General features: G+C 38.2%; 1 protein-coding gene across 1 annotated transcript in view; it reads right to left on the reverse strand.

Annotated features, from left to right (window-relative positions):
* Positions 1–16,986, reverse strand: part of TEX11 (testis expressed 11) — a gene marked incomplete at its 5' end in the record, with an annotated part of 270,791 nt that overhangs the window by 69,418 nt on the left and 184,387 nt on the right. The window contains one exon of the mRNA XM_080795516.1: positions 1,408–1,480. Coding sequence (XP_080651642.1) covers positions 1,408–1,480 — 73 coding nt within the window. The remainder of the gene's footprint in view (positions 1–1,407; positions 1,481–16,986) is intronic.

Here is a 16,986-nt window from a genome sequence, read left to right on the forward strand (position 1 = left end):
TTGCTCTGAGAACTGCTTTAGCACTTTAGATTCTGTTATAAAGTATTTTCAAGATCATTATTTTCTAGGTATTTTGTAGTTTCTGTGTTTTAAAATGTCCAAGAGGTCAAGAGTTTTGTCTTGATTCCATCAATTCCTTGCTTTATTGTATTGTGATAAATAGCATTGCATTATTTCCTTGTCTTGGAATTTATTCAGGTTTTCTTTGTGAACAATTTTGTAAATGTTCAAAGGGCACATAAATAGAAGATGGATTTTCTATTTTCAGGCTATAGGACGTATTTCTTTTAAATCTTCTATAAATGTTATTTAGGTATTTTCCATCCTTTCTTTTTGTCTTTATTCCTTTAAATGGCTATCATAGATTGAGAAAGGTGAATTCAATTTTATGTTTATGTTCTTCCTTCTAAGTCCTACAGTTCAATACCAAAATCCACCAAAGATATCACATATAAACAAAAGGAAAAAAAAATAAACCAATAACTTCTAAATTTTAGGAAACCAAATTCACCAATAATTATAATAACACACACCATGATCAAGTAGGGTTTATTCAGAAATGCAATGATGACTTAATTTTGGAAATCTATTACTTTACTTCAATATGTTAATATTTCAAAAGAGAAAAACCATATGGTTATCTCTACAGAAGCTGAAAAGGCATGTAATTCAATATTGATTCTTTAAAATTCTGAAATAGGAACAGATGGACAAAACATAAAAAAAATATGCCTACACCTAAAAGCCAATACCATCCTTAATGAAGAAACAGTAGCAAGTTACTATATAACTTTAAAAGGTTAATTACTATTTTGATTATTTCATAATAAAAAGTTAACAGTATCTGATACGATTATGGTTTGGAAGGCTCTGTAGCCTACATTTACTCAGAATTAGAGCTTGATTAAATTAGACGTGAAATCTAGTGACCTAAGGGCAATAATGTCATATTGAACAATAATGATCCTATTTTTATACTCAATACTATGCTTCCATAAAAAAACAAAGTAGGGGTGCCTGGGTGGCTCAGTGGGTTAAGCCTCTGCCTTCGGCTCAGGTCATGATCTCAATCCTGGGATCAAGCCCCGCATCGGGCTCTCTGCTCGACAGGGAGCCTGCTTCCCCCTCTCTCTGACTGCTTCTCCCTCTCTCTGACTGCTTCTCTGCCTACTTGTGATCTTTGTCTGTCAAATAAATAAAATGTTTTAAAAAAAAAACAAAGTAAAAAATATTCTTACGCCAAGCAGTGTGTCAGAGAGTCAAAGTACAGTCATATAGTCTTCAAACAATCATTTGACTGGTTATCAAGTACTAAAGTGGCACAAATTTCTGGTGATAAAGACTGGGTTATTCAGATTGGAAACGCCTTTTATAACTGTGTTACCAAACTCCCAGTTCCCACTGTACCTGTTTCTTTCAGGAGATTCCAGATTTCTCTGCATTTATGGATCTGCTCGAGGGCACGATTCAGTAACTCGGTCTATTTGGCAATAATGCAAAGAAAATTAGTCTCAACCAGACAAAACTTAAAGCAAATTAAAATAATGTATAATATGCATTAAAAGCAGTTAAAAATGATAGAAAAATTACAGTTTAAGCTGAACACTTATAATTTATATACAAATATTAACCTCTATTTGTATTTCTTTTTTAAAGATTTTATTTATTTATTTATTTAGTTGCAGAAATACAAGCACAAGCAGGGAGTAGCCACAGAGGGAGAAGAAGCAAACTCCCTGTTGAGCAGGAAGCCCAATGTGGGACTCAATCCCAGGACCCTGGGATCATGACCTGAGCCCAAGGCAGACACTTAACCAACTGAGCCACCCAGGCGCCCCTATTTGTAATTTTCTTAATGTCCCAGAAAATGAGGATTAAATAGAAAATCTTCAGCACTATCAATTTTAATAATCTAGGACAGAAGAGTAGCACTTCTCGAATGGTGGTATGAGGAGTTCCATAGACCCTCCCCCTAGCAAAACAACCATAACTGATGAATCATAAAACACAAACATGTAAAGTCTCAGGAAATTGCCCAAAGGGTAAAAAGAAAATGGAGACACTTCTATTCCAGGAAATCTACTAAGTCTCAGTAAGACAGTAAACACCCATGATAGTTGAACCCTCATCTGCTCACCAACCACTCCCAGCTCAGTGTGAGTGCTACTTTGGGGGGGGGGGTGTGACTAAGAAGATGGGGCTCCCTCTATTCTCAGCTTCTAGAAGGGGCATGCTGCCAGCACTTCTCATCCTCCTCCCCCAGATCTGTATTGCAGGAACTCTATTATAAATAAGCACAAATAAGAGGCCTGGAGCTCTCTTCCTTTACCCAATCCCTATGACCAGGCATGGGAAATTGCAATTATTGGGTCTCAATTGCTCTCACTGCAGCTTGCTTATAGGACAGAGTTTCCACTGGGAGAGGCAAGTTCACAATGCCAGGGACTATGACTCCTGCCAAGCCCCTTACTCACAGAGCTGGACTGTCACTCTGAGAGAAATGTGCCATGTTCCCACCTCCAGCTCCAAAACAATGGTACAAAACTTCTTCTCAGGAGAAGCAGCAGCTCATTAGAAGAGTGAGCTCTGTATCTCTGCCTAAGAAGACTGACTTTAATTTGAACACAGCTTGGGGAAGTTCAAGTCTAAGGCTACTACAAAAAAAGGGGAGATTCTGGAGTTGAATACTTAAAAAGAGGCTAATAGCTCAATGATATCAACATGCAAAACAGAAGACCAGCCAGAAGCTTACATAGGGAACCAGGGTGAGAAAAAACTAAGAAGATCCCTACCACTTTTCAAAGGGGCCTCACATTAAGTGTATCAGACTGTGGAACAATTAATGCCTAAAAGCATTTTTGAACACATACATGCGCATGCGCACACACACACACACACACACACACACAAAGCAACCACGCTAGTAATTAGTCAAGGTTAACATCTGGGTTAATACCAATAAAAGACCATTCAGAAGTTAACAGAGATATCGAGGAAAGAGAAATTATAAAAATAACCCTGCTAAAACTACTTTCATCCCTTTGTAGAGGAGGGGCCAGGGTGACTCCACAGGCAAAGACCGTGACCTCTAGAGAGTGATATCAGAAGCCGTACCCTTCTGTATAGCTGAGGGAAGTGGACTAGCCTGAACTAGCCCAGCCAAGTCACTAAACCAATAAACAAGCAAGTATTAATGACAACAAACCACAGGGGGGAATAAGTATTCAAAGATGCTTCAATATATCATCTAAAATGTCTAGTTTTCAACAGAATGTTGTGAGATATGCAAAGAAATGGTAAAGTACGACCCAAATGCAGGAAAAAAGCAGGCAAGAGGAATTGACTGAAAAGGTCCAGATGCTGAACTTGGCAGACAAAGATTTCAAAGCAGCTATTTTAAGTATGTTCAAACAACAAAAGGAAATCACATTTTAACAAAGGTTTGGTGACAATGTCTCAGCAAATATATAATCTCAATAAAGAAGGCAGTGGGATAACATATTCAATATGATGAAAGACAATAACGGTTAACCAACAATCTAATAACCAGCAAAACTATCTTTCAGAACTGAAAGCAAAAAAACAAAAATTATAAACAAAAGCTGACAGAATTTATTTCTGGCAGAACCATTTTATAAAAATGCTAAGACAAGTTCTTTAGGCTGAAAACAAATGATGCCAGATAGTAATCTGAATCCAAACAGAAAAAAGTATACTGGTAAAAGCAATTATGTAATAATTATGTAATCATAAAAGTGTATAAATATATATTTCTTTTTTCTTCTCTCAATTGCTTTAAAAAGCAATTGTATAAAACTATTGTTTTTTATCCTAACAGATATCCATAGACCATTCCACCAACCCAAGAATCACACAAATTCTTCTCAAGCACACACAGCACTTTCTCCAGGACAGACAATATGCTAGGCTGCAACATAAACTTCAAATAAAGTTAAAATAACATGAAATTACACAAACTACGTACTCTGACCTTAGTGGAGTAAGTTTAGAAATCAATAAGATAATATAAGTTTGGGAAATTCACAAATATGTGGATATTAAATAAGAGACTACTAAATAAACAATGGGTCAAAGAAAAAAATCACAATGAAAATTTAAAAATAATTTGAGATGAATGAAAAGAAAACACAACATACCAAAGCATATGGGATGCTGCTCAAGCAGTATGCTATGGTCTGAATGTGTACCCCTCAACCAGTTCATATGTTGAAATCTTAAACCTCAAAGGTGCAGGTATTAGTAGGTGGGGCTTTTAGGAGGTGCTAAAGTCACAGAGGAAGAGCCCTCAAGAATGGGATGTGTGCCCTTTATAAGAGGCTCCAGAGAGATCCTTAGCCCTTTCTACTATGTGAAGACAAAGAAAGAAGGCGCAAACTATGAACCAGGAAAAAGGCCCTCACCAGAGAACACAACCATGCTAGTATCTTAATCTTGGACTTCTATCCTCAAGAACTGTGAGAAATAAAATTCTGTTGTTTATAAGCTTCCCAGTGTGTGGGGTTTTAGTTATAGCAGCCTAAACGGGCTAAGAGAGAAAACTGGCACTGAGTGTGGGGTGCTTCTCTGAAAAATGCCTGAATGAATGGAAGCAGTTTTGGAACTGTATAATGGGTAGAAGCTGGAATAGTTCAGAGGCATGAGCTAGAAAAAAACTACTTTGCTGTGAATGAATGGTTAAGAGCAATTCTCATATTTGAAAGAGGACTTTAGCTATCTCCATTTTTTACCTAGTCTGTACTTTCTAACTGAAGCATCCCATGATGGGAATTAAACTACCCTCTCAAGCAATAAGGATTGCCCTGAGCCTGCAAGACCCCATGTGACTGATCCCAAGACAATGACTGTATCTTCATGTACCTACTGACCTTTTCCCCATGTTTTCTCTGTATAAACCTAGAATTATTTTCAGCACTTCCACAGTTGTCTTTGAGACACTAGTCTGCTGTCTTCCCACTGTTGCCCTCACTGAAATAAATTCCTTTCTTTTTTTTACCACCAATCCCTTCTCTGCCTTTGGATTTTGTCAGCAGTGCATGGCCAAACCTGGTTTGTCTGGGACCCTGAGAGCCAGGTGCTCTTGCATCCCTGTGCCCTGGTTACATGAGGACCAAGAAAGAGAATAGCTGCAGAAATCAATCTTCTTAGAGACAGTTTGGGAATACAGTGAAGAGAATGTTGGTAGAAATATGGACATTGAAGATCATTCCGATGACGAATGAGGAACAATGGAAATTGGAGGAAAGCCACCCATACTAAAAAATAGCAAAAAGTTTGGCAGGATGGTGTTTATGTCCTAGTGTTTCATAGAAGGTAATACTTGTGAGTGGTGAAATTGGACATTTGGCTAAAAAAATTTCTAAGCAAAGTGCTGAAAAGTGGCCTGGTTTCTCTTGAATGCTTATAGTAAAATGTAAGAAGAGAGAAATTATTTAAAGGTGAAAATGCTAATCACGAAGGAAGCACAGGGGCACCTGGGTGGCTCAATCCATTATGTGTCTGCCTTCTGCTCAGGTCCTGGGATTGAGCCCCGCACTGAGCTCCACATCGGGCTCCCTGCTCAGTGGGGATTCTGGTCTCCCTCTCTCTTTGCCCCCCACCTCCACTGTTGCTCACTCTCTTGCATGCTCTCTCAAATAAATGAATAAAATCTTTTTTAAAAAAAGGAAACACAATTTAAAAATTTGGAAATTTTTCAGCCTATCACATTTAAAGAAATAAGAAAGCTAGTTTAAGACAGAACACTAAGGGTATGACTGAAATTTGATAAGGAGAATGCTGTGGTTCAACCATGTCAACAGAAACCAGGAGCTATTCACACGCCAAGACAATGGGGAAATTGGTCAGCCATCTAAACAGAAGTTAGTAACTCTTGTCCAAAGCAATGGAAGAATGACCTGAGGCAGTTCAGAGTTTTTGGGGCTGACCCTAAAAAAAGGCCTCCCAACACAGGCCCTAGAGTACAAGGGCCTAAGAGGCAGAATGATTTCAAAGGAGGAGACACAGCTCCCCAGTGCCACTGCACCTCCCCGACTCCCCTTCTCAAATTCTGGTGCCATGTTGCACAGCCACTCCAAGTGCAGCAGGCTGTTATGGCTGCCCCTCCAGATGGCACAGGTCACAAACTTTGGGAAGTCATCAGCTTGGTGTCCTCATGGTAGGCAGAGTGCAAGAGCAGGGAGCATAAAGCTTCCACCTAGATTTCAAAAGATGCCAGAGGAAACTCTGGAGCTCAAAGAACCTCTGTGGGGTGGAACTATAGCAGGAGACCCCCATTAGGAGCAACACCCAGTGGAGCTTTCCATCCCAGGGCAGCACAGCTACTGTGAGGGATTCCAGTCTGAATCTTAATCTGTGAGAGCTGTAGCATGGGGCTACACCTGGCAGAACCATGTGGGTGGGGCCTAGAGGTTTGGGGACACAACTGCAGCCCCAGTAGGTCCAGAATGTGGGGTACAAAGCCAAGGAGGATTGTTCACAAGCCTTGGTGTTTAGTATTACTTGGCCCACTAGGTTTCAGACTTACTTTGAACCCATTAACTTTTTTTTTCCCTATTTCTCCTTTTTGAACAGGAATATCTTATTCCTGTCTCTCCACTGCATTTTGGAAGCATATAACTTGTTTGATTTCACATGTTCATAGCTGGAGAGCAATTTGCCTCAGGATGAATTGTACCTTCAGTCTTACCTCATATCTGGTTTAGATGATATTTAGAAGAAACTATGGACTTAGACTTTTGAGTCAATGCTAGAATGAATTAAGACGTTTAGAGCTGTTGAGATGGAATGAATGTATTTTGTATGAGAAGGACATGAATTTTGAGGGGCCAAAGGAGGAATGCTGTGGGTTTGAATGTGTCCCCAAATTTATAGTGCTTCAAACAGCTTAAGACACAGCGCTTAGAGGGAAATTTATAGCTATAAAAGTTATTACAAAAAGAAGAAGTAAGTCACTAAGCTAAACTTCTACTGTAAGACACTGGAAGAAAAGCAAACTAAAACTTAAGCAACCAGAAGGAAGAAAATGATAAAGATTAGAGTGGGAATTAATGAAACAGAGACCAGAAACATAATAGGGAAATAAAAGAAATCAAAGTTGGTTCTTGAAAAAGAAAACAAAATTGAAAATATGTTGTATAAACTGGTCAAGAAAAAAAAAAGGAGAAGACACAAATGACTATAATCAGGAGTGAAAGAGGGGCCATAACTACCAAACTTACAGAAATAAAAAAGATGATTCTAAGGGAATACTATGACCAACTGTAAGCCAAAAAATAAGATCACTTAGATTATAATAGACACATTTCCAGAAACAAAAACTACTGAAACTGACTCAGAAATTGAAAATCTACTTGACTACAAAAAAGAAAGAAGGAAAAAATACTCTGAAAACTACGAAACATTGTTGAAAGAAATGAAAACCTACTGAATGGAAAAGACATCCCATATTTATGGGTAATAAGACTTAATACTGTTAAGCTCACAGTACTGTCCAAACTGATCTACAGGTTCATTGCAATCCCTATCAAAAGCCTAGCTGGCTTCTTTGCAGAAATTGACAACTTGATCCCAACATGAATATGGAAATTCAAAGACTCATGATAGCCAAAAAAGAAGGACAAAATTGAAAGACTAACACATCTCTATTATAAAACTTACTACAAAGCTATAATAATTAAAACAGTGTGGCTGTGCCATAAGAATAGACACAGACGTCAATGGAACAGAAATAATCCTCCTCATTTATGGTTACTTGATTTTCAAAAGGGTGACAAGATAATTCAATGGGGAAAATGTCTTCAACAAATGGTTCCGGGACAATTGGATATTTAAACACAAGAAAAAAAATGAAGTTGGACCCCCTCATCTCATGCCATACACAAAAATTAACTCAAAATGGAATGTAACAAGTAAAAATATAAAGCTGTTAGAAGAAAACATAGGGATGACCCTTAATGATCTTTGATTAGGCAACAGTATTAAACACTGACACCAGAAGCACAAGAACAACAATGAAGTAAATAAAATGGGTTATCATCAAAATTAAAAATGTTTTTGCTTCAAAGGGTACTGGTAAGAAAGGGAAAAGACAACCCACATCATGAAAGAGAATAATTGCAAATTGTTATCTGAGAAGAGTCTAGTATCAAAAATATAAAGCAACTATAAGAACTCAATAATAAGACAAACAACCCTACTAAAAATGGGCAAAAAAAAACCCTGAATAGACATTTCCCAAAGAACATATACAAAGGGCAAATAAGTACATGAAAAGATGTTTTTATCTTTTGTTATTAGTCATGATATCATCAGTTATTAGAAAAATGCAAATCAAAACTACAATGACATAGCACTTCATACTTACTAGCATACTCATAATCCAAAGGATATAATAGCAAGTTGTGGCAAGGAGGTGCAGAAAGTAGAACCTTAGCACAGTGCTGGTGGGAATGTAAAATGGTTTTGCTGCTTTGGAAAATACTCTGGTAGTTCCTCACAAGATTAAGCATACAGTTATTATAAAACCGAGTAATTCCACTGCTAGGTATATACTCAAGGGAAAATAAAACACATATCCACATAAAATTTCTATATGAGTGTTTATCATAGCATTATTTGTAATAGCTGAAAATTGGAAAAACTCAATATCCATCAATGGATGAATGGAAAAACAAAATGTGGTATATTCATACACTGGGATATCATTCAGCCATTGTGGGAATGGAGTACTGATCCAAACTACAACATGGTGAACCTATAGAGAGTCAGTCAGAAAAGAATAAGTCATATGATAGTATTTATATGAAATATCCACAATAGGAAATCTATAAAGATACAAAATAGATTAGTGGTTGCCTAGGGCTGCTGGTTGGGACAGGGAGTGACTGCTAATAGGTGAGTGATATCTTTTTAGAGTGATGAAATATTTTAAAAACTATATTGTGGGGGCGCCTGGGTGGCTCAGTGGGTTAAGGCCTCTGCCTTCGGCTCGGGTCATGATCTCAGGATCCTGGGATCGAACCCTGCATCAGGCTCTCTGCTCAGCGGGGAGCCTACTTCCTCCTCTCTCTCTCTCTCTGCCTGCCTCTCTGCCTACTTGTGATCTCTGTCTGTCAAGTAAATAAATGAAATCTTAAACAAACAAACAAACAAACAAGCAAACAAAAAAACTATATTGTGTCGATAGCTGCACAAATCTGAATATTCTAAAAACCATTAAATTGTATACTTTACTGGGTGAATCATAAGCTATGTTAATTATATCTCAATAAGTTTGTTAAAAAATAATGTAGGATAGGGGTCAGGATACATTTGTATAAAAGGCCAAACAGTAAATATTTTAGGCTTTTCCAGACACACAAACTATCTTTCACGTATTTTTCTTTCACATACATTTCCACATATATTTTCTTTTACTATCTTTTTATTATCTTTCACGTATATTTTCATTCACAACCTTCCACGAATGTAAAAAAAAAAAAAAAAAAGTTCCTAGTGCTCAGGCTGCAGAAACACAGGCCACCAGCCTGATTTAGCTAGCCAGCAGTAGTTTATCCAACCCATTTTAGGAAGGAGATGTAGTTCCTCAATAAATTATAATGGCTGTTTGTTTTTTCCTGAGATTTGTTCTTTTATTTTAGAGAGAGAGTAGTGGGAGGGGCAGAGGGAGAGAATCCTTAAGCAGACTCCCCGATGAATGCAGAGTAGGGGCATGGGGCTTGATCCCCTAACCCTGAGATCATGACCTAAGCCGAAATCAAGAGTCAGATGCTTAACCGACTGAGCCACCCAGGCGCCCTGCTGTATATTTTTTTATTGAAGTATAATTGACATACAATGCTACATTAGTTTCATTTGCACAACATATTCATTGGCCAATTCTATACATTCCTCAATGCTCACCACAATAAGTATAGTCACCATATAATGTTATTAAAATGTTAATGACTATATTCCCTGTGCTGTACTTTTCATGTTCACAAATTATGTATCTTATAACTGGTAGTTTGTATCTCCTAATCCACTTTTCCTATTTTGCCCATCACCCCATCCACTTCCTCTCTGACAATCACCAGTTTGTTCTCTGTACTTAAGAGTCTGTTTGCTTTGCCTGTTCGTTTTTTCCGTTTTTTTTTTCTTTTCCTTTTTAGATTCCACATATAACTGAGATCATATGGTTTAGACTTACTTACTTAGCATAATACTCTAGGTCCATCCATATTGTCACAAATCATCAGATCTCATTCTTTTTTATTGCTCAAAAAATTAAATCTAGAAGAAGTGGGAGAGGAAGATGGTGGCAGACTGGAGGACACCAGGTTCATCTCATCCCATGAACACAACTAGATAACTATCAAATCATCCTAAATACCCCAGAAATCAACCTGAAGACTGACGGAACAAATTCCACAACTAAAGGGAGAGAAGAGGCCATATCAAAGAAGGTAGGAAGTGTAGAGACACGGTTTAAGGGAGAAACAGATTACAAGTACTTCTGAGGAGAGGGAGCTGTGGTCACTGAGAAGAGCAAGAGAGAGAGAAAGAGAGACAGAGACAGACAGAGAGACAGAAAGAAAGGAGCATGTAGGGGAATGGACAAGAAGAACATTTCCCCAAAGCTACTGGCTTGGAGGAACTGAATTTCCGGAGTTCTTGAAACCAGCAAGGCTTACAGCCTGGAGTTTTAAGGGTCAGCAGTCTTGGCTAGGATAGAAACTTGAAGGCACTGTGCTGCTCCTGGAAAGGAGGCAGGCAAACAACCCGGGGTAAGACAGCATGGAAATAGGGATCTGAAGAATGTCTAGGGCATACAGTGGTCGATTATTCCTTCAGGCCTCTCTGGAAAGAAAAGAGCTGACTGGTGCCATTTCCTCCCCCAGCCCTCCCAGCATAAACACAGAACCACCTCAGGGAAGCAGCTCAGCCCGGACACTGGCCGCCTAACCTGCTTACACAAAACCCCAGCCCCTGTGTTCTGGTGGGACTACCCTTCTCAGTCAAGCCTACTTCAGTCCCAGCATGGCAAGCCCCTCCCCTAGAAGACCAGCACAAATCCCTGCCCACACCATCTCTCCCAACCAGAAAGTTCTGCAGGGCCTCTGTCTTGGTGGAGTTGGTATCAGGTCTTATTTCACAAGCAAACTGCACGACACCTAGTTAAAACTTGCCACATGCAGGCTAGGGACCAAACACTGCCCACAACAGGCTAGGAGAACCTCTGCAGATGACTGGCCTGAAGGACAGAGCAGGCAAAACACAATAGCAGAGTACACACAGCACACACCAGAGACACTCTGAAGCACCATGCCCTGGGCATGACATGAGCTCTTATTCATAAGGACATTACGTTCAGGAGCAGGAGACATAACTGGCTTTTCTAACACAGAGATGAAAGCAGAGACTTAGACAAAATTCCAAGATGTAGGAATTTATCCAAATGAAGGAACAAGATAAGGCCATGGCCATAGATCTAAGTGAAACAGATATAAGTAATGTTCTCGATAACGAATTTATTCATTCATTCATTCATTCATTCACTTTACAGAGAAAGAGAGCAAGCGAGATAGTGGGGTGGATGAGGGAGAGAGGGAGAGAGAGAGGGAATCTCAAGCAAACTCCCTGCTAAGTGCAGAGCCCGACACAAGACTCAATCTCATGACCCTGAGATCATGACTTGAGTGGATATCAAGAGTCAGTTGCTTAACTAACTGAGCCACCTAGGTGCCCCCTGATAGAGAATTTAAAAATTTTTTTTTATTTATTTATTTTTTATTTTTTAAAGATTTTATTTATTTATTTGACAGACAGAGATCACAAGTAGGCAGAGAGGCAGGCAGAGAGAGAGGAGGAAGCAGGCTCCCTGCTGAGCAGAGAGCCCAATGTGGGGCTCGATCCCAGGACCCTGAGATCATGACCTGAGCCAAAGGCAGAGGCTTAACCCACTGAGCCACCCAGGCGCCCCCTGATAGAGAATTTAAAGAATAATCATAAGGATACTCACTGGGCTTGAGAAAAGAATAGAAAACACCAGTGAGACCCCTACCACAAAGATAAAAGAGTTAAAAAAAGAATCAGAGATGAAGGGTACAATAAACAAGATCAAAAGCAGGCTTGATGCAATGAACAACAAACTGGAAGAAGCAGAGGAATGAATTAGTGACCTAGAAGATAAAATAATGTAAAATAATGAAGCTGAACAAAAGACACAAAGAAGAATTATACAACATGAGAATAGACTTAGGAAACTCAATGACTCCATGAAATGCAGTAACATTCATATTATAGGAGTCCCAGAAGAAAGAGAAAAGTGGGCAGAAAATTTATTTTAGGAAATAATAGCAGAAAACTTCCCTAATTTGGAGAAAGAAAGAGACATTGAGATTTAGGAGGCACAGAGGATTCCCATCAATATCAACAAAAGCAGACCAACACCAAGGCATACTGTAATTAAACTGGAAAAAGACAGTGATAAAGAAAAAATCCTAAAAGCAGCAAGACAAAAAAGAGGCCCTTAAGGGAAACCCATAAGGCTAGCTAGAGATTTCTCAACAGAAACTTGGCAAACCAGAAGAAAGTGGCATGATATACTCAGCATGCAGAATGGAAAACATCTGCAGCCAAGAATACTCTATCCAGCAAGGCTATCATTCCGAATAGGAAAGAGTTTCCCAGACAAACAAAAACTAAAGTAGTTTGTGACCACTAAATTAGCCCTGCAAGAAATATTAAAGTAGGGACTCTTTCAGTGCAAAGGAGAGACTACAAGTGAAAATGACAAGAAAGGATCAGAGAAAATCTCAAGGAACAATGACAAAACAAATTATAAAATAGCACTAAATACATATTTCTCTAGAATTACTTTGAATGTGAATGGACTAAATGTTCCAATCAAAAGGCACAGGGAGTCTGAATGGATTAAAAACAAGACCCATTTATATGTTGCCAAAAAGAGACTCATTTTAGACCTAAAGACACCTACAGATTGAAAGTGAGGGGGTGGAGAACCATTTATCATGCAAATGGAACATAAGGAATAACCCGGAAGACATTGTGAGATGGAGAAGAGAAGTGAGCTGGGGGAAATCGGAGGGGAAGACAAACCATGAGAGACTGTGGACTCTGAGAAACAAATTGAGGGTTTTGGGAGGGTGGGGGGTGGTGTGAGCCTGGTAGGGGGTATTAAGGAGGGCACGTATTGCATGGAGCACTGGGTATGGTGCATAAACAATGAAATCTTGGAACACTGAAAAAAAGTTTAAATTAATTTAAATTAAAAAAAAAAAAAAAGAAAGCCAGAGTAGTAATACTTCTATTGTACAGACTGGACTTTTTTGTTCTTGTATCTACGTCGGTATCATGGTACTACTGGCTTCACAGAATGATTCTGAATGTGTTCCCTCTATTCCACAATTTGTAAGATTTTGATAAAGATTGTTACTAATTATATTTTTAATGTTTGGCAGAATTCACCAAGGAAACCATGTAGTCTTGGGCTTTTCTGTGTTGTGAGATTTTTGATTCCTAATTCAACATTCACTTCTTGTTATTGGTCTAAGAAGATTTCTGATTTGTTAGGACAGAATTATTTACAGTTATCTGTTATCACCCTATGTATTTCTGTGGTTATCTGTTGTGTTGTTATCCATTTCTCTTTTTGGTTTTTGAGTCTTGTCTTTCTTCTAAGTTAATGTAGTTAAAGCATTGCCAATTTTATTTTATTTTATTTTGGAAAACCTGGTCATTACTTTCAATGTTATGTTATTATTTATTCTGGTCTCTATTTTATTAATTTCTGATTTTTCTTTATTTCCTTCCTCTACTAAACTTTAGCTAAGTTTCTTCTTTTTCTAGTTCCTTGTGGTGTAATGTTGGTTATTTAAACGTTTTTCTTAATACAAGCAATTTTAGCATAAATTTCTCTCTAAAATCCACTTTTGCTGTATCCCATAGGTTCTGGAATACTGTGTTTTCTTATTTATTTATTAAAATGATTATTTATTTATTTGACAGAGACACAATGAGAGAGGGAACACAAGCGGGGAGAATGGGAGAGGGAGAAGCAGGCTTTCTGCGGAACAGGGAGCCCGATGCGAGGCTTGACATGACCAGAGCTGAAGGCAGATGCCCAATGACTGAGTCACCCAGGCATTCCTCTTTTTTATGCATTTGTTTTGAGACATATTTTGATTTTCTGTTTGATTTCTTTTTTTATTTATTTGATATATAGAGAGAGGTCACAAGTAGACAGAGAGGCAGGCAGAGAGAGAGGGGGAAGCAGGCTCCCTGCTGGGCAGAGAGCCCGATGTGGGGTTTGATCCCAGGACCCTGAGATCATGACCTGAGCCGAAGGCAGAGGCTTAACCCACTGAACCACCCAGGTGCCCTGCTGTTTGATTTCTTTTTTTTAAAATTTATTTTAAAGATTTTATTTATTTATTTGACAGACAGAGATAATAAGTAGGCAGAGAGGCAAGCAGAGAGAGTGAAAGGGAAGCAGGCTCCCTGCTGAGCAGAGAGCCCGATACGGTGCTTGATCCCAGGACCCCGGGATCATGGCCCAAGCTGAAGGCAGAGGCATTAACCCACTGAGCCCACCCAGGCGCCCCTGCTGTTAGATTTCTTATGTGGTACCCTGCTTGTGCAATACTGTGTTGTTTAATATTTACATATTAATATTTGATATTTACACTGAGAAAAATGAGAAAAAAAGAAACAATACAACATACCAGACCTGTGGGACAATACCATATAGTCTACTATATATGTAATTTGAATCCTAGGAGGAAAAGAGATAAACAGGACAGAAAAAACATTTGAAGAGACAGTGGTCAAGAATTTTTCAAAATTAAAGACATCAAACCATAGTTGCAAAAATGCTCAAAGCATGGCAAGGATTTTTTTTTTAATTTTAACCTAGATATACTATATTCGAACTGCTACAAAACAACGATAAAAGAGAAAATCTTATAGACAGTCAATGAGAAAACATAAGATATCTGTATATAGAACAAAGATGAGGCTAACAGACTCCTCAGCAATTGTGCAAGCCCAACAACAGTGGAGTGACATCTTTAAAGTGCTAAAATTAAAAATAACTGATGGCTCTAAATTCTACACACAGCAAAACTATGAAAAATCAAGGAAAAATGCTTTTTCAGAAAAAGTTGGGGAAATTCAATAGATCGACACTACAAAAAATGTTAAAGTTCTTGAGGCAAAAGGAACAGAATATCAAACAGTAATCTGGATCTCAACAAAGAAATGATTCAAGGCAGCCCTTAAAATGTACATAAATTTAAAGAACATTTAATTTCTATTTAACAGCTGTAAAAATAAATTTAGAGCCTAATCAAAAATAAGAACAATATATTGAGAGTTTATAACATATGTAAAAGTAAAATGTACAATAACAATAACAAAAGATGGAAGGGAAAGGGAAAATTGAAAGCATATCAGTGTAAGATTTTTATATGACATGTATTAGTTAATATGTTCTCACTTTTTGGTTTGAACTTAAGTATAGATTTCATTTTCACCTGAAATAAATAAGCCTGTTCACACGTGTAAAGAGTTGAAAAAAAAGTTAAGTAAAGAAATACCATATGACCCAGTAATTCTACTACTGGGTATTTACCAAGGAAAACAAAAACACTAATTCAAAAGGATATATGCATCCTTATGCTTACTGCAGCATTGTTTTATAATAGCCAAGATACAGAAGCAACCCAACTGTTCACTGATAGATAAGTGGATAAGATGTAGTGTGTACACACACACACACACACACACACACACACACACACAATGGTATATTACAACTGCTGTTTTTTTTTTAAAGCATCCCTCACTTCCCCCCAGCTCATACTCAGGAGAGTAAAGACAATGTTGATAAAACTATACATTCCATCTACATTCCTTCATCATCTACTTATTTGGAAATACTCAAATTTATGAGCATTTAGAGAACAAGGAGCAGATAAATAGAACAGAATTCAACAAGTCTTCATTAGACAAGCAGAACAGCATGGTCTAATTTACAGGGACCAGACTCAGATGGTAAAAGGCAGAAATTCATCTTCCATTACCTAAACAGATATTCTTTTTTTTTTTTAAAGATTTTATTTATTATTTATTTGACAGAGATTACAAGTAGGCAGAGAAAGAGGAAGGGAAGCAGGCTCACTGCCAAGCAGAGAGCCTGATGTGGGGCTCGAGTCCCAGGACCCCGAGATCACGACCTGAGCGGAAGGCAGAGGCTTTAACCCACTGAGCCACCCAGGCACGCCCTAAACAGATATTCTTTCAAAAGCAAAGAAGATTATAGAAGGGTTACTAGGTTAGAGTTCTTAGAAACCATTAACATTTGCAAGAGAAAGAACACAAAAAAAGAACAGTTGTTGGAAACAATTAAGGATTGTACTTAAGATTTGTGAAATTTCCCTCACATCAATTTGATCTATAATCATTAAGATACAAAATTTAACAAAGTCAGGACCACCAATTTAAGGGAAAAACTTTTTTAAAAAAGATTTGTTTCTTTATTTTCCAGAGAGTGCAGTGTGCAAATGGAGGGAGGAGCAGAGGGACAGGGAGAAGCAGTAGGAGAGAATCTCAAGCAGACTCCCTGCTGAGCAAGGAGCCCAGCGTGGGGCGGAGCTCAATCTCACAACCCTGAGATCTTGACCTGAGCTGAAAGCAAGAGTCGAATGCTCAACTGACTCTGAGTGACCGAGAAAAACTTTTAAAAGGTTAAAAGCATTATGCAAAAACTAGGAAGTTATTACTCTCTTTTTTTAAATTTTATTTATTTTTTAAGATTTTTTATTTCTTTTCAGCGTAACAGTATCCATTGTTTTTGCACCACACCCAGTGCTCCATGCAATCTGTGCCCTCCCTAATATTCACCACCTGGTTCCCCCAACCTCCCATCCACCCGCCCCTTCAAAACCCTCAGGTTGTTTTTCAGAG

This window comes from Martes martes (assembly GCF_963455335.1).
Source record: "Martes martes genome assembly, chromosome: X".
NCBI classification, from domain to species: Eukaryota; Metazoa; Chordata; class Mammalia; order Carnivora; family Mustelidae; genus Martes; species Martes martes.